The sequence below is a fragment of the Ammospiza nelsoni genome, chromosome W (genome assembly GCF_027579445.1).
Source record: "Ammospiza nelsoni isolate bAmmNel1 chromosome W, bAmmNel1.pri, whole genome shotgun sequence".
Classification (NCBI taxonomy): Eukaryota; Metazoa; Chordata; class Aves; order Passeriformes; family Passerellidae; genus Ammospiza; species Ammospiza nelsoni.
This window is the reverse complement of record NC_080668.1, coordinates 20,000,940-20,026,840: the sequence shown is the minus strand read 5'-3', so window position 1 is coordinate 20,026,840 and position 25,901 is coordinate 20,000,940. Positions and strand designations below refer to the sequence as shown.

The 25,901-nt window shown below is 51.5% G+C and overlaps 1 protein-coding gene across 1 annotated transcript; it reads right to left on the bottom strand.

The window, feature by feature from the left end:
- Positions 1 to 381: 381 nt before the first annotated feature.
- LOC132086158 (olfactory receptor 14I1-like) lies at positions 382 to 10,169 on the bottom strand. Its single transcript, XM_059491625.1, has 3 exons — positions 9,251 to 10,169; positions 6,745 to 6,812; positions 382 to 522 (listed from the first exon to the last, which is right to left on the bottom strand). Exons 1-3 carry the CDS (start codon positions 10,167 to 10,169, stop codon positions 382 to 384), a joined length of 1,128 nt encoding a protein of 375 aa, XP_059347608.1.
- Positions 10,170 to 25,901: the final 15,732 nt, after the last annotated feature.

The following is a 25,901-nucleotide window of genomic DNA, read 5'->3' as shown; positions in this document are numbered from 1 at the left end:
CCCGCCCCCCGTTGAGCCCCATTATACCCGCGCCCACATGTCCATTATATCCGCGCCTCCAACTCCCATCATGCCCCGCGCCCCATAGATCCTCATTATATCCGCGCCTCCAACTCCCATCACACCCCGCGCCCCACAGATCGCCGTTAATTCCCTCCCACACCCCAAAAACCCCCCAAAACAACGAAAAAAACCCAAATTTCTTTGACCACCAACACTCAGACACCTCCGAGCTCCCAAATCCTTTAATATTCGCAATTTCCCCCTGTTTAACCCCTGCCTCCCATCGAGTTCAGCTCAGCGCGTGTGACTGAGCTCCATCTCCTCCACCGGGGGTTTTTGGGGGGATTTGGGGTTTTTTGGGGGGGTTTTTGGGGTCCCTCAGAGCAGGGCCCGGCCCCGCTGGGTGGGCAGGACCCCGAATCTTCGTTTCAGGGCCAGGCGGAGCCGCGAGAATTTGTCATCGGGGGAGAAGCGGGCGGGGTGGGCCGAGCGTGTGGGGAGCCCGGCCGGGGACACTTTCTGAGGGGAAAATTACACAGAATCCTAAAAAATCCCACAAAATCCCACAAATTATCCCAAATCCCCCCTCAGGACAAGCAAACTCCCCCAAAATCCCCCCAAAATCCTTAAAATTCCCCCCCCTCCCCCCAAATTCCTCTCCTCAGGACACCCGAAATTTCCCGCCAAATTCCCCCCTCAGGACACCCCAAAATTCCTCCAAAATCCCAAAATTGCCACCTCAGGACACTCAAAATCCCACAAATTCCCCCCAAAATGCCCCAAATTCCCCCTCAGGATCCCCAAAATGCCCCAAATTCCCCCCAAATGCCCCAAATTCTCCGCAAAAATCCTCCAAATTCCCCCAAAATCGCCCAGATTCCCCCATCAGAGTTCCCCCCCCCCAATCCCCCTAATTCCCCCCTCAAATTCTCCCCAAAATCTCTCAAACTGCCCCTCAGGACACCCAAAATCCCCCAGATTCCCCCAAAATCCCCAAATTTCCCCTCAGGACACCCCAAAATCTCCCAAAATGTCCCAAATTTCCCCCAAATGCCCCAATTTCCCCAAAATCTCCCAAATTTCCCCCTCAGGATCCCCCAAATTTCCCCAAAATCCACAAATTCCCCCTCAGGACACCTAAAATGCCCCAAATTCCCCCCAAATCCTCCAAATTTCCCCAATTATCCCCTCAGGACTCCCAAATTCCCCCAAAATTCTCCAAAATAACCCAAATTCCCCCTCAGGACAATAGAAATCTCCCCAAATTCCTCTCAAATTCCCCAAATTTCCCCAAAATCCCTCAAATCCCCCCTCAGGAAACCCAAACTCCTCCAAAATCCCCAAATTCGCCCCTCAGGACACCCAAAATGCCCCAAATTTTCCAAATTTCCCCAAATCCCTCAAAATCCCCCAAATCCTCTAAATTCCCTCAAATTCCCCCTCAGGACATCAAAAATCCTCCAAAATTCCGCAGATTCTCCCCCAAATTCCCCCAAAAATCCCCCAAATTCCCCCTCAGGACACCCAAAATCCACAAAAATCTCCCCAAAATTCCCCAAATTCCCCCCTCAGGACACCTAAAATCACTCAAATTCCCCCAAAATCTCCCAAATTCCCCCCTCAGGACACCCAAAATGCCCCAAAATGCCCCAAATCCCCCAATTTCCCCAAAATCTCCCAAATTTCCCCCTCAGGATCCCCCAAATTGCCCCAAAATCCACAAACTCCCCAAAATCCCCCAAATTCCCCCCAAAATCCCCAAATTCCCCCTTAAGACACCCAAATTCCCATAAATTCCCCCCAAAATCCCTCCATTTCCCCCTCAGGACACCCCAAATTCCCCCCTCAGGAAACCAAAAACTCCCCAGATTTCCCCCAAACTGCCTCAAAAATCCACGCTCAGGACACCCAAAATGTCTCAATTTCCCCCAAAATCCCCAAATTCCCCCCTCTGGACACCCAAAATCCCCCAAATTCCTCCCAAACTTCCACAAATTCCCTCAAAATCCTCGAAATTTCTCCCCAGATCCCCCAAATCCCTCAAAATTCCCCCAAATTCCCCCCTCAGGACACCCAAATTCCCCCAAAATTCCCCCTCAGGAAACCCAAAATCCTCAAAATTCCCCAAAATAACCCAAATTCCCCCATCAGGACAACAAAAATCCCCCAAATTCCTCTCAAATCCCCCAAAATTCCCTCTCAGAACCCCCAAATTCTCCCAAATCCCCCCCCCCAGGACACCTAAAATCCCTCAAAATCCCCAAATTCCCCCCAAACTCCCCCTCAGAACATCCAAAATCGCCCAAATTCTCCCTCAGAACACCCAAACTCCCCCAAAATGCCCCAAATTTCCCCCTCAGGATGCCCAAATTCCCCCCAAAATCCCCCAAATTCCCATAAATAAACTCCACCAAATTTCCCTAAAATTCCCTCAATTTCCCCAAAATTTCCCAAATTCCCTCCTCAGGACAACCTGAATCCCACTAAAAAACCCCTTAGGAGACCCAAATTCCCTCAAATTCCCCCCAAAATTCCCCCTCAGGATGCCCCAAATCCCCCAAGTTCTCCCAAAATGCCCCAAATTCTTCCCCAAATTCCCCCCTCAAGACATCCAAACTCCCCCAAAATCCCCCTCAGGACACCCAAAGTCCCTCAAATTCCCCCAAAACCCTCCCAAATTCCCTCAAATTCCCCAAAATCCCCTGAATTATCCCTCAGGACACCCCAAATCCCCCCCAAAATCCTCCAGATTTCCTCCTCAGGACACCCAAATTCCCGTTAATTCCCCCCAAATTCCCCCAAAATTCCCCTCTCAGGAAACCCAAACTTCCCCAAAATGCCTCAAACTCCCCCAAATCCCCCCTCAGGATACCCCAAATCCCCCAAATTCTCCAAAATCCCCCAAATTCCCCCCTTGGGACACCCAAAATCCCCCAAATTCCCATTTTTGACCCCAAACTTCCCACCTGAGCACCCAAATTGCCATTTTTAGTCCCAAACTTTCCCTTCCTTGACACAAATTCTCCTTTGTCAGTCCCCAATTTGCCTTTTTGGCCCCAAATTCCCCTTCTTTGGTCCAATTTTTCCCTTTTTTAGACTAAAATTCCCCTTTTTTAGATCCAGACTTCTCACCTGAGCACCCAAATTCCCCTTTTAGACCCAAATTCTCCTTTTTGAGCCCAAATTTTCCCTTTTTTTCAGCCCAAATTTCCCTTTTGGAGCCCAATCTTCCCACCTGAGCACCCAAATTCCCCTTTTAGACCCAAATTCTCCTTTTTTGGTACAAATTTCCCTTTTTTGGACCCAAATTCTCCCATTTTCAGCCCAAATTCTCCATTCTTGGCCTCAAATTCTCCATTTTTTGAACCCAAATTTCCCTTTTTAGTCCCAAATTTCCCCCTTTTGGACCCAAATTTCCCCCCCTGTTTTTTTTTGTTACAAATTTCTCATTTTTGGACCCAAAACACTTGATTCCAGTTGGTGGGAGAACCTGGAGATTTTCAAAAAGGATGTATGGGGAAGAGTAGTTTTCCTCACTGTGTATACTTGGAGGATTGCTCTTTTTACTGTGCTTATTTATCTGTTTCACTAAAACAGCATTTGCCGTGCAGACCAACCGAAAGAAACCAAGGAAAGTGACAAAGTTAAGTAATCGTGATTACCAAAGTGCACAAGAAATTTACAGTCAATTCAAGAAATTAAATAGGAAACCCATGAATCAAAAAATTGTGAGTTTATGCGAGCTTAAAATTTAAGCTCGATCAAAGAGAAAGAGGGGCGACTGTTATGAACAAAAATTCTGTTGATTTTTTCTGTGAGAAAAATGTTACCACTGTTGCTGCTGGGGTTCTGCCTGTGTTATGGTAGTTACGGGTCGCTGTTGTTAATGGTTGTTTTTGTATCAGTGAAAGCCCTGGCTGGGGCGAGGTAATGGCCCTGCTCTGAGACGGTTAAGGGTGGGGACATCCCGAACAGCGAGGAGAAGAGACTTTGCAGGGGAGGGATGTGCAAAATACTCCAAGGACCAGCATGCTGTGTGGGACCCCCGCTCCGAATGCGCTGAGAAAACCCCAAAAACAACGAGCCAGCTCAGAGTTGAGAGACTGGAGTGATGCCTGGATAAGAGGAGCGGAATGCTGGGCTTGCAGAGATGCTGAAAACCTTCGTTGTTCCTCACCCTGCGTTCGAGAGCCCCCGGGCCGGGTCTGGGAGGAAGTGAGACTGAGACCAATCCAACATCGGAGGGTGTTGATGCCCTAAAGGCTCCCACGAGGACCGGACCCCCAGCTCTGCCCCTGGTGGACAAAGCTGCGCATGTCGTCCTCCTCCTCTGAGTCGCCCTGGGAGAGACGACGGGGACTGCAGCCCCGCCGAGCTGCCCAATCCTGAGCTGATCACTTTTAATAAAGGCATTAAAAGGAGAAGAAGTCTCCTGGCCCTGTTTGTTTCATGCTGTGTGGGACCCTTGCTCCGAATGCACTGAGAAAACCCCAAAAGCAATGAGCCAGCTAAGAGTTGGGAGATTGGAGTGATGTCTGGACGTGAGGAGCGGAGTGCTTGATAGTGGAACCCTGGAAAAGTTCAAGATAGAATCTAAAATGTTAGGCTTTGTGCTTTATCAGACCAACTGCACCTGCGTAAGCAGTATGATAAATTGTATAATTGTTAGATGTGATGATTGTTTAGTAATTAAATGTAATTATTATATAACCATAAGAAGAATAGTGAGAAACTATGTTGGAAATTCAGAGAGGGGCTAAATTTATGTATACAATAGAACAATATAAGTTTAATAATTAACATGAAAGTTATGTAACAATAGAGTATAAAACATGATCATTTCGGATGTATGGTCGGAGTCAGATTTGGGTTGAATATACCCCGATTCCCAGAGCTCTTAATAAAAAGCACTGCATATAATCCCCGTGATTACGTGTTTTTGAACGCTAACATGCTGAGCCTGCAGAGATGCTGAAAACCTTCGTGATTCCTCACCCTGCGTTCGAGAGCCCCTGGGCCGGGTCTGGGAGGAAGTGAGACTGAGACCAATCCAACATTGGAGGGTGTTGATGCCCTAAAGGCTCCCACGAGGATCGGACCCCCAGCTCTGCCCCTGGTGGACAAAGCTGTGCATGTCGTCCTTCCTCCTCTGAGTCGCCCTGGGAGAGACGACGGGGACTGCAGCCCCGCCGAGCTGCCCAATCCTGAGCTGATCACTTTTAATAAAGGTATTAAAAAGGAGAAGAATCTCCTGGCCCTGTTTATTTCTGTTTCCATGACAGAATGGCCCTTTTTACCCGGTGTGAGAAGAACATTATAAAAAAAGATTAAAAAAGGCCTGCAAATATTACTAGTTACTATAAAGAGGAAGAAATAAATAGTCAATTGAGCCTAATTAATTAATTAATTAAGGGAATTTTGTTACTTGGAACCAATGACCAATAACTTTTTGGTGGCTAAAAATGTATAGGTTTTTTAAGAACAGCATAAAAATTAGTTAATAAAACTCCACAATAAGATTTTTATAAATAAGAATAATACAATTATAATTTTAATAATTTGTTGAAATTTATTTTAGAGAAAAATGAATATTAAAAAAAAATTTTTTTTCGTCTGTCTCAGGTGGGCGATGTCAGATATGGTGAGGCTGGGGGTGAGGAGCAGCTTGTCGAAACAGGCTCAGCCTGCAAGGGGCTCATTCTTCTCTGTGTCCAGACCTCCTGAGGAGACATTTGGCATCAAGATCACTTGGGGAATGCTTCTGTCGCCTCTTCTCTGAGCTGATAAATAAAAAAACCCTAAAAATTATGTGCACTTTGCAATCTCCCTCTGAAGAGAACTCCAAACTGACTCCAAACACTGCACAAGCCCTGGAGACTCAAAGTCAATGGAAGAGAGACAAAGAGCCCCTGAGAGCTTTCTGTATTTTAATCAAACCCATGGTGGATTTGGGGCTGAGTCCAGGACCCTCAGGAACTGAGAGAAGGCTGAAGAAGCTGCTCAAGGGGTCAGCAGCAAAACTCCAAGTGCCTTGGAGCATGGCTGGGCCCTGCTGAGGGCAGGGAGTGCCAAAGGCTGCCCAGGGACTGGTGAGAGCAGATCCTTGAGGGCAGGATTGCAGGGAGCTCAAGGCTCTGAGCAGGGAACTGCAATGCTGAGCAAGGCCTGGCTTGGCTGCAGGAAGCAGAAAGGCCAAGCCCTGAGCCCAGCCTGGGACAGCAGGGCCTGTCCCTTATGGCTGCCTCGGGGCTCTTGGTGGGCCAGGGGGATGTGAGGGGCAGCAAGGACAAATGGCATCAACCTGCAGCCCCTGCCAGCCTCCCCAGGGGGGCTGAGGGAGATGCAAAGTGCAGCCCCTGCCAGGAAAGTTCCTCCTGTGGGGCCTCCAGAGGCGCTGCCTGAGCCCAGGGTACAAAGGCCTGGGTGCCTGTGGCCCTGCCAGCCCTGCCTAGCCCTAGGCCATGTGTCCTGCAGGCTGTGCTGCTCCTCTGCCCTGGCCAGCTGCACTCGCCCATCTCGCTGTCCCCCAGCATTTCTCACCCAGCGTTTCTGTGCCCTCCCTGGGCTCCCTGCACCCAGCGCTGCTGGCTCCTGGCACACAGAGCCCGGCCGTGGCCCAGCCTCACGCTGCCACACCTCCAGCACCAACATTCTGCCCTGCGAGGGACTTTGCTTTCTCCTCAGCTCCAGGCTGGACTTTCCAAGCTGCACTTGGGGGAGGTTTCCTGCAATTCCCATTACCAAGAAAAGCTCTGGCTCCTGCTGGTCACAAACAGAGAAGGGCTGGTGGGACATGTGGTGGTCAGAGGCTGTGTGGGGCAAAGAAACCATGAATTTTTTTATTTTTTAAATATTCCAGGAAAGAAGGAGGGGCAACAACAAAACGTCTACAACTGGCTGGATGGCCAGGCTCAGAGAGTGGTGGTGAATGCTGCTGCATCCAGCTGGCAGCCAGTCACCAGTGACTGCCCTCAGGAGCCTGTGCTGGGGCCAGTTGTGTTCAATATTTTTACGACAACTGGATGAGGGTGTTGAGTCTTTCATTAGTAAATCTGTAGAAAACACTAAGTTTGGAGCGTGTGTCCATCTGCTGGAAGGCAGGAGGACTCTTGCAGAGTGACCTGGAACAGCTGGATGGATGGGCAGAATCCAGTAAGATAAAGTTTAATTTTAAAGTCCAAGTGCTGGGTCTTAAACTTTGGCCACAACAACCCCTGCAGTGCTACAGGCTGGGGACAGAGTGGCTGGAGAGCAGCCAGGCAGAAAGGGACCTGCAGGTACTGATGGACAGCAGGCTGGACATGAGCCAGCAGTGTGCCCAGGTGGGCAAGAAGGCCAATGGCTCCTGGCCTGGATCAGGAATGGTGTGGCCAGGAGGAGCAGGGCAGGGATTCTTCCTCTGTGCTGGACACTGGTTGGGCAGCACCTCGAGTGCTCTTTGCAGTTCAGGGCCCTCCAATTTAGGAAGGACATGGAGGAGCTGGAGTGTGTCCAGAGAAGGGCAGCAAGGCTGGTGAGAGGTCTGGAACATAAGTCCTGTGAGGAGCAGCTGAGGGAGCCAGGGGAGACAAGGCAGTGTCAGGGCACAGGTTGGACTTGATGATCTCCAAGGTCTTTTCCAACCTTGCTGATTCTGGGATTCTCTGGAACCACCCTTGGAGCAGTTGCAGGATGAGCCCTGGGCCTCTTCTTCAGCAGCTCCAGCAGCCCAGGTCCCTCAGCTTCTCCTGCCAGCCCCAAAGCCCATCCTGTCAGTCCTGCAGAGCCTCTGCAGCTCCTCCTCACTGCCCAGAACAGGGAGCCCCAGAGCCAGACACAGCAGCCCAGATGTGCCCCCCTGGCCTGGGGTGCCTCTGGCAAGGGAGCAGCACCAGGCACTGCAGGAGCCTGCAGACAATTCCTGCAGCACCTGTAGGATGATCCTGCTGCCCAAGGGATGTTCCCATGGTGCCAAGTCAGGAACTGCAATGGGGAGTGGGGCCAGAGAGGAAAGGGCAAACAGGGATGGGCAAGAGGAAGAAATGTGGAACAAGAAAGAGGAAATAAAGCCAAGATGAAGCCAAGGAGATGTTTGGGGCTGTTTGGGGGTGGCTGCCAGGCAGCCCTGGTTCTGAGCAACAGTGTCTGCAGTGGGACAGGAAACTCCCAGCTGATGGGAACAAACTTTCTGGCTGACTGCAGAGGCCAGGACAAAGCTGAGTGGTTTCCCTGGTGTCCCCCAGCCCTTGCTGGCCCCAGGGGCTGATGCCATTTGTGCTCCCTCAGGTTCATGTCCCCACACCAACAGCATGGGGGTGCTCCCCCTGCTGTGTGCAATGCAAACGGGGGCTATTGAGGCAGTGCTGCCGTGTCTGTGCCTGCAAGGATGGGGCACCTGTGTGAGCTGGGGGAGAGACCAGGGCTGCAGAGGGGGATGTTGTTGGCAGCTCCATGAGGATGCTCTGGGACGCTGACCTGGGCTGTCCAGCACACTGGGGATGTATCAGCCCCTGCTCTGCTGCTCCTTCCCATCTGCCCCAGGGCCCTTGCAGAGCCCCAGCCATGCTGTTTGCCCCCAGCCTGCCCACGGCCAGCCTGGGGCTTCTCACAGGGGTTTTCTGTGTTGAGCATTGGCCTGGGTGTGTTCTTGAGAGAGCCTGGGCAAGGAGCCTGGAGCCCCCAGGCCCTGGGCTGAGGCGTCAGCGCTGCCCCAGCAGTGCCCATGGCCTGTCCCTGCTGCAGCCCTGGCACTGCCACCCCCAGGGCTGTGCCCGGCCCTGAGACCACTCAGGCCCTACAGCAACACCAGGGCCACCAGGGCAGTGGGGCAGGGCCATGGCAGCAGCACTGGCAACACCAAATACTGCTGCTGCTGGGCACAGCTGCTTGCCCAGCACTGATCTGCCTCCAGCTCTGCACACAGACATTGCTGAACTGTGCAGAGAAGGCAACAAAAGGGGGATATCCAGGGAAAACTTTGCTGGACTGTGGCAGTGAGGAGCTATGTTCTTGATAGCTTCATACGAAAGAAATCCTTTTTTTCATTTAAAGGTATCAAGAGCACTGCTCCTCGTTGACACAGCTACAGGTCACAGTGGACATGTGGAGAAACAAAATATGGCAAAATTGATTGCTTTCATTTAGGGACAATATTAAAAAAGGTAAACTACCAAAAAAAAGCTCCAAAATGAAACCAATAAGAAGTATCAAAGACAACTTTTATTACAAATTATTTTCAGAAACTGTCCAGCAGTTTAATGTTTCTTACATTGTCTAGTCATCAGTCTCCACACTGCAGCCTTGAGCTCCTGGTTCCTCAGGATGTAGATGAGAGGGTTCAGGGCTGGAGGCACCACCGAGTACAGAACTGTCACTGCCACATCTAGGGATGGGGAGGACATGGAGGGGGGCGTCAGGGAGGCAAAAATGCCAGTGCTGACAAAGAGGGAGACCACGGCCAGGTGAAGGAGGCAGGTGGAAAAGGCTTTGTGCCGTCCCTGCTCAGAGGGGATCCTCAGCACAGCCCTGAAGATCTGCACATAGGAGAAAACAATGAACACAAAACAGCCAAATACCAAAAAGACAGTAACAGCAAGAAGACCAAGTTCCCTGAGGCAGGATTGTGAGCAGGAGAGCTTGAGGATATGTGGGATATCACAGAATAACTGGCCCAGGGCATTGCCTTGGCACAGGGGCAGGGAAAATGTATTGGCTGTGTGCAGCAGAGCATTGAGAAAGGCACTGGCCCAGGCAGCTGCTGCCATGTGGGCACAAGCTCTGCTGCCCAGGAGGGTCCCGTAGTGCAGGGGTTTGCAGATGGACACGTAGCGGTCGTAGCACATGATGGTCAGGAGGAAATACTCTGCTGACATGAAGAACAGAAAGAAAAAGAGCTGTGCAGCACATCCAGAGTGGGAGATATTCCTGGTGTCCCAGAGGGAATTGTGCATGGCTTTGGGGACAGTGGTGCAGATGGAGCCCAGGTCGCTGAGGGCCAGGTTGAGCAGGAAGAAGAACATGGGCGTGTGCAGGTGGTGGCCGCAGGCTACAGCGCTGATGATGAGGCCGTTGCCCAGGAGGGCAGCCAGGGAGATGCCCAGCAAGAGGCAGAAGTGCAGGAGCTGCAGCTGCCGCGTGTCTGCCTGTGTCAGCAGGAGGAAGTACCTGATGGAGCTGCTGTTGGACATTTGCTGGGGCTGCACTTGGGGACCTGTTCATGGAGAAAGGACAGTGACAAGTCAGGAGAAGCTGCTTTGAGCCAAACCTGGGCCATTCCCTGTAGCCTGTCCCACTCGGACTCACCCACCCTTGTTCCTTCTCTGGGAAATCCTTCACCCAGGTCCCTGCCTGGGCTCCAGTTGTGCTGGCTGAGTGTGCCAGGAGCAGCCAGGCGTGTGCATGGGGGCTCTTGAGGAGCCATCTCTGCCCTGCTGCCCTGGGTTTGTGGCCATGTGGCAGAGGGACAAGGCTGGATATTCAGGATTTGTCAGGGGAATCACTCCTAATGTTGACAGGCTTGGTAGCATCTGCACTCCTACTTCTATAGGACATAGATGGCAGGAGCTGGTTTTAGGAATTGTTTTCCTACCCACACATCTTTCCTGGCTCTCTGAGGTCAGAAATCCCCAGCATTTCTGCTGCACTCAGAGTTTGCCACTGCCAGATGAGAGAGGCAAAGGATTGCCTGCGGCTGAGGGAAGGTGAGGGGCTGTATGGGCTTGTTCCCAGCTGCCCTGGCTTTGCACCTTTGGCTGCAGTCAGAGCACAATCACACTCCTGGGTCTCCCTGGGATAAACCTGACCCTGCCCAGAGCAGAGGGATCCCTGAATGTCTCACCCTCTCTCAAGGTCTCTGGGCAAGGTCTCAGCACCCTCTTGTGCCAAGGACACTCACGGCTCCCTTGGCAAACTCAGCAGCATTTCCTCAGCTCTGGCAACTCTGCCCTTCCCCGTGGGACATTCAGGGAACTCCCAGAGGCTCTGGCACAGATTTGCACCCAGGAGGGCAGCTCAGAGCTTGGAAGGGCACATCAAGGAGATCCCTGGCTGTGCCCATGATGGGATCTCAGGGAGGGGATTCAGCTCATTCCCCTTTCCCATGGACTGCTTTGCCCACAGCCCCACAGGTGCCAGGGAAGCTTGGACACCCCATTCCCATGGACAGCCCTGCCTGGCAGGAATGCCAAGGGCAGTGCCTGACTCAGCTGCTGCAAATGCCAGAGCCTCCCTGAGGGCAGCAGATAACAGTGACAATATCAGGGCAGGGCAGAACCAAGAGAAGATGTTGTGGTGCTGTGCCTGAGAGGGCAGGGCAGAGACAGCCGAGCACTCAGGACAGTGTTCCCGTGCCCAGCTGTGCCCGGTACCTCCCACACACCAACAGTGCCCTCCTGCCCCCAGCACTGCTCTCTTCAGCCCCCTCTCCTTCCCTGAGCATCTCCCTGAGCCTGGACATTCCCTCCTGAGAGGACCCTTGTCCCTGCCAGCGCTCACAGAGCCCATCCCAGCCTGTGTGCCCTGGCCGGGGCCCTACAGAAACCTGCCTGTGTGCAGGGCCCTGGCTGGGGCAGGCTCTGTGTGCAGCTGGGCAAGGGCAGCTCAGGAGAGCCCTGCTGGGCCCTGCAGAGGTGATGCTGCTGCTGTCCAGGGCTGAGGAGTGGCTGAGGGCCCTTTGGGAGGCTCCCAGCAGAGAGACTGACCACCCAAAGTTACAGTTCTGGAGTCTGTGTAAATGTTCAACCATTCCTTTGATGATCCTGTGTGTCCCTTTCAACTCAGAATGTCCTGGGATTCTGGGATTACAATTCCTGTTCTGCTTCTCTCATCCCCCTGTTGTCTATAATCCAAAGAGAAAAAAAAAAACCCTTGCAGCAGTGTTAGAACAGTAAAGTAAAAACGGGACATTTATTGGAAGCTTCCAGGTGTCCCAGTCAGGATGGGGCTCATCCACCTCCTGATTTCAACAATTTATTAAGGTTGGTTAATTAGGATATTTAACAGGAACCTCCAAAAGCAGATTCAGTTTCCCTAGTTACACACCCCTGGGTCAACCCATTGGAGTAGGTCCAAAGGCTTCTTTGCCTTCACTTTTTATAATGACTGCTCATATTCTGCTCATTCTCAAAACCCAAAATGCTCCTATATGTCCAGTTCCTAGAAGACTATATAGTATTTCAGGACTATATAAAAGAATAGGACTATACAGCATTTTAGGAATATATTTAGACAGTCAGGTTATTGAGAGAAAGGTAAGGAAACATACTAGATTTAATTCAGAATTAAAGCTATATAAGAATATAATAGTGGTTTAATACAGTTAAGAGCTTAATAGAGTTAAGTAAGGATTATAGTATTGTAACTATATAATAGTAATTTAGAGAGCTACGAATATATAAAAATGTAAAAAGTACAAAAAACTTTTTGTCACCACCCCAACATTCCCATCTTTCTCTAAGTAGGAAATTGAAACACTCTCAGGAAAGCTCCTGACCTTTACAGCAATCCCTGGCTTACCTTCTTTGGGAAGCATCCTCCGGAGCTGTGCCCAGGCAGGTCTGGAGCTGGGAGCAGCTCTGCCCCACCCAGCCCCTCTCAGCAGCAGCCCCTGCCCTGCTCAGGGTGGCTCCTTCCCCCCACAGCTTCTCCCCAGCACTGGGAGCAGCTCCCCGGGCCAGCTGAGAGCTGTCCCTGGCAGGCAGCAGAGTCCCTGCCCCAGCACAGCACCCTGGGCTGCAGGACCCTGCTCTGCAGGACAGCCCTGGGCACCCCTGGCTGCAGCCCCGGCTGCTCAGCCCTGCAGCAGAGCCTGGCAACAGGAGCTGCCTTGGGCTGTGCCTGGGCTGGGGCAGCAGGGAAAGCCAGCCCTGCCCTAGGGCCACAGCCCTGCCCTGGAGCAGCTCTGAGAGTCCTCCTGAAAGGTCCTAAAAGCTGTGGGATGTGCCAGCTCCAGGAGATTCCTGCAGGAATGGCAGCTCCTCTTCCCAAAGCCAGGGAATGACTGTTTCAAACCTGGGCTGATTTCTGCTCTAGTGAGCCCTGAGTGAGCTCTGCTCTGTGCTCCCAGCCCAGGCTGAGTTTAACCCCTCTGTGCCCCTGTGCTGTGCCTGGGGTGGCTGCAGGCAGTGCCCCAGCCCTGCTGGGCTGTGCACAGGAGCTGCTCCTGTGCAGAGCTGTCTCTCTGCTGCGCTGCCCTTGCCAGGAGCTGCCTCTGTGCCGGGAGCCTCTCTGCAGGTTTTTCAAAGGACTTTGGGTTTGGCGTTTAACTTGGAGTCTCTGGGAGGTTTGTGCAATCATGGCCTCCAACTATCCGCTGTAATTAGTCCCTGGAGAGGCTTTGTCAGTAACAACACTCATTGGGGCTCATTAATACTTCAGGGTACTTTAGTTTTTTCAAGGTATTTGGTGTTTCCCTTTTGATACAGGCTCTGTGAGAGCTTTGTACAATCATGGCCCCAATTATCTGCTTTAACGAGTCCCTTGAGAGCTTTGTACTGACACCCAGTAGTGCTCATTAATACTTTGAGATACTCAAGGTTTTTAAGGTACTTTGGATTTTCCTTTCTACATTGAGTCTCTGAGAGGATTTCATGCCATCCTGGCGTCCAATACTCTCCTCCAAGGAGTCATGAGGAGCCTGTGTTGGGGATGGACCTCAGAGGGACACATTCATGCCTCAAGACACTTTGGGGTTTTTGTCCGTCTTTCACTCGTGGAAAGGTTTGTGCAATCTCCTCTCAGGCCCTGAGGTTTCAGGGCTCAGGTCCAAATGCACCATGGGGCTCATTATGATCAAGTACATGCTGACAAACCATGGTTTTGCTTTGATTTCCCTCTACTGTAGTGCAGTTCACTAGGAAGTTCTTTTTCTATTGTTACAGAGAAATATTTCAAATAGCTTCCAATAAATCCATATTCCTGTTTTAAGGGTGTATGGTTCTCTTTAGAGAAGAAATGATAGCAGCATTCTGTGACTGATAGACCCAGGGGCTTTCCTAAGGAGGTCTGGCCTGCTCTGAGAAGCTGTGTCTTGAGATCTGACCCAGTGTGGAGAGCCTTGCTCCACATTTCCAAACCCCATCCTGTCTCTCCTCACTCACGTGGGGTCAGCTTATCTTGGAGAACTTGCTGCACTCAGTCAAAGTGGGGTTTTTCTTCTTTTATTTTAGTAATCTAAAACTCCTAAGCTCCCTGTTGAAAACAGACACCCTCCTCAAGTGTGTGCCAAGCCCAAGCTGCCACCAAGACCACTCCAGACCTGCCCTGGGCCAGCTGTGAGGATGTGTGGAGGCTCAGAGCCCTGCCATCAGAGTCTCAATCCCCTAGACATGGAGGACTGGTTCCAGATAAGAGGAATAGGCTTTCAGGTTAGGGTGAGATGCTTTCTTCTCCCATTGATCTTTGCAGACACATGATTCATGTCACGTTATGTTACCCCATTGGCCCATTGGCCTAATTATCCTAGTTCAACTCCTATTGCCCACGTTTGTTTAGCCCTAGAATGTTCTCCCTCTGTCCCTCCACTGGCCCTAGTTTGCTGCATTCCTCCACCCTTGTTTCCCTATTGGCTGACCTGACCTCTGACCCCTCCTCTGCACCATTTTCCCCCATATCCATTGGACTCTGACTCTCAGCTCCACCCTCACTACCCCATATAACACCCTGTTCCCTCAGTCTACACCCTGTCTTCATCCCTGGACCCTGTTCAGCTGTGTACCCTGTTCCTGTACCAATAAACCCAGTTTGCAGGAGATCATATGAAAACCCATCCTGCCTGTTCTGTCAGCTTTCTAAGATAGCAGTGAGCTTTGGGCTCATGAGTGCTGGATGCTACAAGGGCCTCAGTAGAGCAATGATGCTACACATGGCACCCAAACAGGGACATGATTTGTTAAGGTCCCCGGTAACATCTCCAGTGCAGCGATGACTGGCCGGAGACCCTGTGACCTGGTTAGCTGAGAAGGTGGCCAACAGTCCCACTGCAGCAGGGGGTGTCAGCCCCGGTGGCAAGGCCCCAGGGCTGGCAGCTTCAAGCACCCCTCGGCAGTAATAGCCTTGGGCTGTGCCTGCAGGACGAGGTCTCGGGGTAGAGCTGCTGAATAGGGCGGAGCAGAAAAGAGCCGGACACTCTCTGGGGTCAAACGAGTTTAATGTCCCGGGGGGCGACCAGCAGGGAGTGACCGCGCGAGAAAAAAAAGTTGGGCATGGGATTATAAAGGGAGGTGGTAACTGGAGGTGGGATTTACAAAAAACCAATCAGGGGAAGTCAGGGGACGTGCTTAACATAATAGACTGTAAGGGAGAACTAATCGATACATTATAAAGGAGGGGCCCCGGGACCTCAGCCAATCACTACTCCCACTGAGAGGAACATTCTGGAAGACTGGGAGTGGTGGGGAGTGATTGACTGGGCCCAGGGAGGAGGGAAAATAATACATATTAGGAGATACAGGGTGGGGAAATTACATGACATAGGGGCAACCATAGCAACTAAGTAATAGACAGAAACTAGGGTGGGGAAAACTGGGAGGACAGAACCATCGTAACAAAGGGGGGGAAGAAACAGAACATACCAACACACCACAACATCTCCCCGTTTTTTGTTAAATAAAATTGAAAAGAACGGAAAAATCTGTACTAAAAGGTTCAAAAGGCTGGATTCCGGGGCTGATCAGTCCAGGCGTCTTCTTCTTCGAAACACAGCTCCTGGTGGTATAAGGGAGGCGCAGCGAGCTCTTCTTCATCTGCGGTTTCCTCTGCCTCCGAAGGATAGGTGTCTCCCTCTGCAGATTCTCCCGCTACCACCTGGTTGACACTTGGAGCTGTGATCTTATTAACAAGTCTTTGGACCAGCCCACGGACCAGCGAAAAGCAAATCAAAAGTAAAAATAAAACTAAAACAACTTTCATAACCGATTCTAGAACAGAACTGGCCCAACTGCCCAAGCCCCAGCCCTTAAAAATGTCCCTCAGCCAATCTGATGTTTCTTGCTCCATCCGATGGACTTGGTCTTTCATCTTCAGGATGGTGTGTCTGACGTTCTCAGCTCTTGATGACAAATTCATGCAGCAGAGGCCCTCAAACTCCTCACATTGATGATGATGGAGCAGCAATAGGAAATCTATTGCTGCCCTGTTCTGGAGTGTCGCCTTCCTTGTTATTTCCTCGTCTGTGAGGAGGTCGTATATAGCAGCCGAAGTCAAATTGGCTTGCTTAACCACCCAACACTCTAGGCGGCCCAATTCACCTAGAGACTTCGCCACTGATACCCACGGCAACAGAATGGTAAAAGCGACGGTTTTGGAATGGGACCAATGTGTAATTTCATCATCACAGTCTTCTGGGAGATCTTTAAGATCTCTTTTGGACCTGGCCAATTCTGCTGTGATGTTAGTCTTCTTCCAATTCACAATTTGAGTCATGTTGGGGGTAAACAGCGTCAGCTTGCCTAATGTGCACGGCCCTCCGATCAGACCAGAGGGGATGCCTGCCCACGCTCGGTCGCCACAAATTAAGAATGCTCCCCTGGGAAGGGCGTATGGGGTGCGGCCCGTGGTGGTGGGACCGCTGATCTTTAAAATGGCCTTGCACCACTGGTAGGCTTGATATTCAGCTTTATTCTGTTGCACCACCTCACTGCCCTTCTCAATAGAGGAAAAAGTATACTCAAATTGAAAACAAATAGAGGAATTGGCGGAACCGAGCAGGTGGAGTTCAGTGGGCTCGGAGGGCAAAGGATCCAGCTTTACCACTCCGTCTCTCCAAGCGTTGCTGGAATCAAAACTAGGAAGGATAGTAAGACTCCGTGCCAAAATCGGGGAAAGGGCTGACTGAAAAGCGGAGGGGAATTCACCTGGAGAGAAAGGGATCCCCACAAGGCACGACGACATCGGGTCCTCTGCTGATGCTGCGTCGAGGCAGATATGATCTTGCCCTAACGCCTGAGCCAAGGTACGCCAGACATTCACCTTTGGCTGAGGGACGATCCACGCTGCCCAGGGTGGAAGGAGGAGGCAGAAAATCAGGAGATGTAAAGGAGCGCTTGGGCGCTGCCACAGTTGAGGGCTGAGCTGGGCCATTCTGGCGTGGTGTGGGCCAGGCAAAGGGAGACAAACTGAAAAAACAAAACAAGCATGGTTATAACTTAAATATTTTCTTAAAGAGATGGTTCTGTCTCAAAAAGTAAATTAAGTTCGGGGGAAGAATCTGAGACAGGGGAGGAAGGTCGGGAATCAAGAACGACTCGAAAAGGGGCGCGAATCAATGGTGGAGAGGAAGGGGACCCGGTCGGAGGGAACCTGTGGAGAAAATAAAGGTGAGAGAAAGTGAGAGGTTTCCTCCTCCGCCGCCAACATGCCTCCTGCACCTGTGGCACAGTCTCGGATGTTTTTGCCTGCTTGGGGAGGAAGGGCTTGACCCATTTTGATGGTATCCATTTCGGCCCTGAGGGAGTGGACACGCAAGCGTATCCCCTCCCCCAGGTAACCAGGTCATATGGCCCTTCCATCCGCCAGGTCTCCGGATCCCTTATCAGAACCGGAGGCCTGGCCTTCGGCTGCAGCTGTTGGTGACTGCCGAAGTGCCGGACAACTGGAGGATTCAGGTTGTCAAAAGAACAGTTTAGGAAGTTTAAGGTGTACAAAGCTCTCGACAACCGGACGTGGGGGGTCTCCACCTTCACTGCCGCACGTTGTTTCTCCAAGATCCTTTTCAGGCTCTGGTGGGCCCTCTCCACCATGGCTTGGCCTGTCGGGGAATAGGGGATGCCGGTCTTATGCTCTATTCCCCATTGTTGCAGGAAGCTCCGCAGCTCCTTGGAGGTATACGCTGGGCCGTTGTCAGTTTTTAAAGCCCTAGGGATGCCCAGGACAGCGAATGCCAGAAGCAAGTGCTTCTGGACATCCGCCGCCCTCTCACCTGTGTGGGCAGAGGCAAAGATAGCTCCTGAGAAGGTATCGATGGAGACATGGACGTAACACAACCTCCCAAAGGACGGGATGTGTGTCACGTCCATCTGCCACACTTCACAGCTCGCCAAGCCCCTGGGGTTTGCCCCAGCTGCGATGGTAGGCATTTGATGGGCTTGGCATTGGGGACATGTGGCCACAATTGCCTTGGCCTGATCCTGCGTGAGATGGAATTGCCTGACCAGGCCTGGTGCATTTTGGTGAAAGAGCTGATGGCTGATCTTAGCCTGGCCAAACACATCTGGGAGCGGGCCCACCGTGACAGCAGCCGCAGCCAAAGAATCAGCCCGACGGTTGCCCTCAGCGATGAACCCTGGCAGATCAGTGTGTGATCTTACATGCATTATAAAAAACGGATGCTCTCGGTGGGAGACTAATTCTACGAGTTTTGAGAGCAAATTAAACAATTTTTGGTTAGAGACCTCCTGCAGAACTGCTGATTCCGCTCTAGATACTACACCAGCCACATATGCGGAATCTGTGACCAAATTGAAGGGACCAGGAAACCTCTCAAATGCTCGGACGACTGCGTCTAATTCAGCTACTTGTGGAGAGGCCTCCACAATGGCAACATCAGCCTTCCACCGCTGAGTCTGAGGATCCCTCCAAGTCATTACAGACTTGTGGGATGCCCCGGACGCGTCGGTAAATATTGTCAGAGCATCTAGAGGCTTCTTACTCTGAATTCCCTTGATTGATAATTTAAACTCCGAATTAAAAAGTTTATGGGCCGGCCGATCGACCGCAACGCGGCCAGTGTAGCTGTCTAATGCGAATTGAAGCATTTCATTGGTTTCCAGCAGTTCATTAAAGGTCTTTAATTTGAGTTGGCCCGAAACCAATTGAATTGGAAGGTGAATGCATGCAAAATCACAGCCTGCCAGCTCCCTGATCCGAGATCTTGCCTTTCGGATCAGTTCGGCCATCAGCTCTTGTGGCCTTGTCATCCTTTTGGACCTGTGGTGGCTGAGGAACACCCACTCTATGATTAAGAGGGGGTCGCCCAGACCCTGGTCCTTTAAACTCTTGTCCCACTGATGGATCAAGCCGTGAAGATGTGGCAGCTTCCCCAGAATAATGAATTTAAATGGCAGGCCCGGATGGTAGCGGTGGGCCTGCCTGGCCGAAATGATTTTCTGAACCTTCTCCAGGGCTACCTGAGCCTCTGGGGTGAGTTCCCTAGGAGAACTCAGCTCCTCTCCCCCTTTCAATAAATTGAAAAGGGGGGCTAGGTCTTCTGTTGGTATACCTAACCAGGGTCTCACCCAATTTAAAGACCCACACAGTTGGTGAACATCCGCTAGGGTCTGGACTTTCGTCCGGATGGCCAATTTCTGCGGAACAATGGTCCGCTTGGTGATTTCAAGGCCCAGGTACCTCCAAGGTGGCATCCTTTGAATTTTTTCTGCTTGGAGCTCGAACCCTGCAGCAACCAACGCACTGGTTGTCAGGTCAAGCGCATGGGCAAGTAGATCATCTGTTGGGGCACAGATGAGGATGTCATCCATATAGTGATGTAACAGGACGACATCCCCGAGGGCTGTACGGACAGGAGACAGCAGCGAAGCAACATACCACTGGCAGATCACAGGACTATTCTTTAATCCTTGCGGAAGAACTCGCCAGTGATAGCGCTTGGCCGGGGACTCACGGTTGATGGAGGGAACCGTGAACGCAAAACGCGGGGCATCATCAGGATGCAGAGGAATTTGGAAAAAACAATCTTTTATGTCGATTATAGCCAAATTCCAATTTTGGGGGAGCATTGTAGGGGATGGCATCCCTGGTTGGAGGGGACCCATGTCAATTATTTGTTCATTAATTTGGCGGAGATCGGTCAGGAGCCGCCACTTGTCTTTATTAGGTTTTTTGATAACAAACACTGGGGAGTTCCAAGGTGACATGGTCTCCACCAGGTTGCCTTTGAGCAGCTGCTCCTGAACGAGCTCATTGAGCGCCTTCAATTTTTGTTTATTAAGTGGCCACTGCACTACCTGTACTGGCTCATCTGATCGCCAGTCCAGCTTCCAGGTAGGGCGCTCCTCAGTGGCCACTGCCCGAAAAACCTGGGGAGCCTTTGGGAGGTCAATTCTGGCTCCCCATTGGGCTAGCAGGTCCCTTCCCCACAGGGGCTCAGTGTAATCTAAAACAAATGGGCGTACAGAAGCCAATTGCCCATCTGGCCCCGTAATTTGTACAATGCTCTTTGACTGCTTCGCCAATTTTAGACCCCCTACACCTTGTATGTGTCCGGCTGCGTTTTGCAAATCCCAATGTGACGGCCAATCCCTAGAGGGAATGATCGTCACATCTGCCCCTGTGTCCAGTAACCCCCGCACGATTTTACGGTCTGAGCCCAGGGACAGTTGACATGTCAGCCTGGGCTTTTCTCTTCCCACAACTTGGGCCCAAGCAACCGTTGGAGGTGAGGACCCCTTAGATGACTGGGAATCCTGTACCTCCTCCGGCACTGGAATGGCTTGGGCGATGATTTGGCCCTTGGGGAGAGAAAGCGGGGGCTGGACGCAGTACAGCCCTAATGCAAATCTGTCCCGGTCAGTTGTTACTAACCCCGGGACTATGTGAAGATTGAATGGTGTGTGTTTGGTGTCCCCAACAATGATCCACCTGCTACGTCCAAGTCTCCTCCAGCTGCCGGGATGTTGAATGTCGGCAGTCACCAGGTGGAAATCAGTGTCCGGGAGATGTATTTCGCGGGTCAGCTGCAGCCTAAAGGGAGAAAACGAAGAAGAGGTGGTGGTTAAAGCAGGTTGAGGCTGAAGCCAACAGGTACAGTAAGTCAAGTCCGGTAAGGAAAAGTCAAGTCCAGTAGAGGCATGTGGCGGGCTTCTCCCTGTTCCCTCCTCCCTGCCTGGTGCAACCTTGCCCGCCTTATTTGTATCATGGCGCAGGGAGGGGCTGCGCTCGCTTTCTAGTTTTTTTGTTGTTTTACTTCCTGCTTCCCAGCAGGACACTCCTTCCTTTTAAATGTTAAAAATTCTTGCCGCAGTGGGCAGTCAGGCATCCAGTGCCCCGTTTTTCCACATAGATGACACGGGTGGGTCTCTGGATGTCTCCTTGCAGCTCCTGGGGTAGACGTTCCAGCTGCTGCCGCGCTGTAATCCTCCTCATCGGTGCTGGAGGTCGACGCGAACGCCACTGAGTTCCTCTTGTTCTTCAGCTTGGAGTCAGGCGCTCCTGGCAGTGGGACTTCTCGTGCCACGACCTCCATCATTTGCTCGATGGTAGGTCGTGGACTACGGGGGAGGGTTCGGATGGCTCTCCGGCATTCAGAGTTTGCGTTCTTGAACGCCATCCGCCGCAACAGGTTTTCTCTTTCTCCCTCCTCGGAAGCTTGAGTCTCCACGTATCTGTAAAGTCTTTCTAAAAAACGTAAATAGGACTCGTGTGGCCCCTGCTGGGGCTCTTCCTCGTCTTGCTGAGAGAAGACCGCTGGGAGCTTGAAAAAGGCCCTCTCTGCAGCCCGACAGGACTCGGTGATCTGCGTCGGGAAGAGCACCCGCGCCTGAATCGCCCCACTGGCCCATGCCCCTGTACCCACCAGATGATTCGTGGATATCAGTTGGCCATCTGCGTCATGTGCAGTCGCTTGGTTCTCCCAGAGAGCTGGGAGAACTTCCGCGACTTCCCTCCCCCACTCTACCGCCCAGGCCCTAAACTCCATAGGTCCTAAAAGGCTGGAAAAGAGAGCTCTCAGGTCAGCAGGGATCAGATCTCCCGGTGCAAGGGCCGAACAGAGAAGTCCCCGGAAATACTCCGATTCCCGGGAGTACTCTCTCTGGGCCTTGCACAGATCTTTGATCCGATCTTGTGCAATTGGCACCCACTGAGCCTGGGAGCTCCCCTCCCCGCTCAGGCGGTAGGTAACCGGGGCAGCTTCAAAAACAGGGGCTCGCCCTGGCTTCCAGTTACCCACACCCCCCCCCCCGGAACACAAAGCGTGGGAACCGGAAGGGAAGGCGTGGGAACCGGAAAGGAGGGAGGCAGAGGCGGGGCCTGGCATCTGGGAGGGGCCAGCTGATGGGCATGGTGGAACTGGAGGTGGCAGCTGGGTTTTCTCCGCCTCCAAAGTGGAGTCCGGAGGCGGGGCGGAGACAGGAGGCAGGGTGAAGTAGGAGCTATTGAGGGGTGGAGCGCAGGGAGGAACAGAGGGTGGAGGCAGGGGAGGAAAGGGTGGATCTTGGGATAGGAAAGGATTTGACTGAGGGGTGAAGGGATTATGGGAAGGAGAAGAAAAATCGGCGGGAAAATGCACGTGGCCGCCCCCATCTTGGGCTCCATAGGAGCCATCTTGTGGAGGCGGTGGGACATTAACCGGGGGGACATTAAACAGAACACTCTTGGGAATGTCAACCGGGTACTGGGGAGGTTGGGAAAAGGGGTAGGAAAACCTGCTCCGAGGAGTCTGGCCAGGATCTCCTCGGAGTCCTCCTTTTGGAGGGCCAGGTCGGACCGATCGAGAGGGGGCAGAGGGAAGATGGAGCCTCTGCTGTGGGTTGGCCTTGAGGACCCCCCTCAAGGGCTCCGACCGAGGGACACGGGGTGAGGTAGACGGGGTAGGGACAACAGAACCGGGGGAACTGGGATTCAACCGCGACACTGATGAATTTTTTCGCAGTTCCCTCTGCTGAGACAACAATTGCAAAACCTTACCCGCCCAGTAAGCGGCCGGGTAAAGCTTTGCCTCCCCAGAGCTGACCTCTTGATCTAATTTTGCTAAAACAGCTTTCCAATAGAGAGGGTCTCTAATTTGCTCTGGGGTAGTGTTGGGGAACTGAGAAAAAATCCACTTTACTAAACTCTTTAAAGCAACCTTCGGGGGATCTAAACCTCCCCCAAGCAACAAACTTCTAACCTGGTGAAAGGCTCTTTTTAGAGGGGAGCTCTGACGCGCACCCATCGCGTAAATTAAAAGAAAACGACAGAGAAAGTAAAGAAAAGAGCACTCCTCTGATGACACTGACTGCCTAAACCGAAGTAAAAAAAACAACTAAAACAAGAACTGCCCGTCCGCCCGCTCCCACGCTGCCGCTTGCCTAGAAGACTGGTCCCAGAGCAGGCATGAGCCCCCAACAGCAAGACAGCAGGAAAGTGAAGGAAAAGAGGGGTTGGGAGCTGTCCCCAAAGCAGGGCTCAGGTCCCGGGAAGATTAAAAAGGTGGGAGGGAAGACCCCCAAGGCAGGGGCTTACCAATCAGACGAACGGCGAAAAGAAGATCCGGTAGAGGCAGAACTCCGCCCTCGGAGCTCTCCTTGGGTGAGAGGAGTTGTAGCTCCGGGTCCACCGGGAGCGCTGCTCCTATAATGGAGCCTGCTGCGACCGGTGGTAGATTAGTGTCCAGAGGTCCGATGACCTCGTCCACGGGGTCCGAGCAAGGGCCACGCGGTGGGCGCCAATCTGCAGCGATGACTGGCCGGAGACCCTGTGACCTGGTTAGCTGAGAAGGTGGCCAACAGTCCCACTGCAGCAGGGGGTGTCAGCCCCGGTGGCAAGGCCCCAGGGCTGGCAGCTTCAAGCACCCCTCGGCAGTAATAGCCTTGGGCTGTGCCTGCAGGACGAGGTCTCGGGGTAGAGCTGCTGAATAGGGCGGAGCAGAAAAGAGCCGGACACTCTCTGGGGTCAAACGAGTTTAATGTCCCGGGGGGCGACCAGCAGGGAGTGACCGCGCGAGAAAAAAAAGTTGGGCATGGGATTATAAAGGGAGGTGGTAACTGGAGGTGGGATTTACAAAAAACCAATCAGGGGAAGTCAGGGGACGTGCTTAACATAATAGACTGTAAGGGAGAACTAATCGATACATTATAAAGGAGGGGCCCCGGGACCTCAGCCAATCACTACTCCCACTGAGAGGAACATTCTGGAAGACTGGGAGTGGTGGGGAGTGATTGACTGGGCCCAGGGAGGAGGGAAAATAATACATATTAGGAGATACAGGGTGGGGAAATTACATGACATAGGGGCAACCATAGCAACTAAGTAATAGACAGAAACTAGGGTGGGGAAAACTGGGAGGACAGAACCATCGTAACAAAGGGGGGGAAGAAACAGAACATACCAACACACCACAACACTCCAGCAGTGATCCTGCCAGCCAGATGTCACTGGAAGCTGTACCCCTTCAGGTCAACCACAACGCTGAAATGAGACTTGAGTTTTATTGAATCTCACTGAAGAAGAAGTCAACAATCCCCTCAACATCTGTGGGACCAGCTTTGCTGACAGCCCCACAGGCCCCACTTTGGCTGAAGATTGTGCCTGTGAGACTGAGAGTGAGTGACTGAGTGGCAGAGAGCTCCCAGGGGTTTGGGCTTTTGATTTTCCGTTCCTGTGGATGGGCATTTCCTCTTTCATTGGGTACAGCTATGGAAAATAATCAGTTCCAAGCTGCAAAGGATGTTTTTGTTAAGTTTTGGAGAGTTTTAAATTTAGAGGGGAGTTAATTTTCTGAGGAGAGTTTAAAAGGTATTGTTCATGGTTATTTGAGGAGTTTCCTGATATCTCTGTTGATTCTATCTATCAGTTACTGTTTTGGGATGCTGTTGGGAAAAAGCTTTATATTTTACAAACACAAGGGGTTTTAAAAGTTGGGAAATTGTATCTGTTGTTTCATTCAATTTATGGGATCATGTAACGAGTTCATGGTTCCAACCCATTGTCCTGGTTTATTCAATCCTCCCACCATGTTCCCGAACCCATGTTCCCTGAGAACAGGACGGGAGATGGAGCCCGCCCTTTGGCACAGACAAGCCATCTGCTACCTGTCATCTCCCCTCCTTTTCTGTCCTCTCCTCAGGGTGGTAGTGTTAGTGTTCAAAAACACATAATCATGGAGCGATTATATGCGGTGCTTTTTATTAAGAGCTCTGGGAATCGGGGTATATTCAACCCAAATCTGACTCCGACCATACATCCGAAATGATCATGTTTTATACTCTATTGTTACATAACTTTCATGTTAATTATTAAACTTATATTGTTCTATTGTATACATAAATTTAGCCCCTCTCTGAATTTCCAACATAGTTTCTCACTATTCTTCTTATGGTTATATAATAATTACATTTAATTACTAAACAATCATCACATCTAACGATTATATAATTTATCATACTGCTTACGCAGGTGCAGTTGGTCTGGGAAAGCACAAAGCCTAACATTTTAGATTCTATCTTTAACTTTTTCCAGGGTTCCACTATCAGTAGTGGCCATGCTGCCCTGACATTCCTTCATCTCCTGATCCTAATCCCCCTTCCTATAAATCACAAGATGGCAATGCTCCTGTTTGAGAGACCAGCATTTTAGATTCCCTTCGGCCTTCATCCCCATTTCCTGCCTTTGCTCCACGTACCTCCCCTGTGACAGGCCCCACCTTGATGTTGAGTTCCGACCCTGGAACTGGACATGGGACCAACTGGAAGGAAGCCATTTTGGCTACCAAAGGCCTTCAACACAGTGTGTTGCCAGTTGGCTGAATGCCCTACACCCCTCCCAGCAGACCTGCTTCCTCTACAGAGGAAGAGAGCGATAGCTTATCTGAGAGTGAGGATGAGCCCAAGCATTCTTGGCAGAGGATGCAGAGAAAAGCTGCAAAGGAGGGGGACTGGGAGGTGGTAACCAAGATTCAGATGGCACCTGGGCAGTATAAGCGGGGGCCAAAACCTAAATCTATTCCCTATAGATTCCCATTTAGGTTTTGGCCCCTGCTTATACTGCACAGGTGCCATCTGAATCTTGGATTCTCTACCTCCATAGGGAAATTAAGGACTTAGTTAATGCTGCAAAGGACTATGGGAGGAGTTCTCCCTATTTTAAGAATTTGCTGGATGCACCATTTACTGCCCACACGATGGTACCATAAAATTTAATAGAGTGTATAAAAATTATATTGTCAACTGCTGAGTTTATTTTGTGGAAACAACTTTGGATAAATAAAT

What these genes read in the sequence shown, in the direction of transcription:
- LOC132086158 (XM_059491625.1), bottom strand. Translation starts at nt 10,169, where the DNA reads ATGTCCAACAGCAGCTCCATCAGGTACTTCCTCCTGCTGACACAGGCA. An exon ending in GAGACTGATGACTAGACAAT is followed by an intron (nt 6,813 to 9,250) that starts GTAAGAAACATT and finishes TGCCCCACACAG; the next exon opens with CCTCTGACCACCACATGTCC. An exon ending in AGGAGCCAGAGCTTTTCTTG is followed by an intron (nt 523 to 6,744) that starts GTAATGGGAATT and finishes TTTTCCCCTCAG; the next exon opens with AAAGTGTCCCCGGCCGGGCT.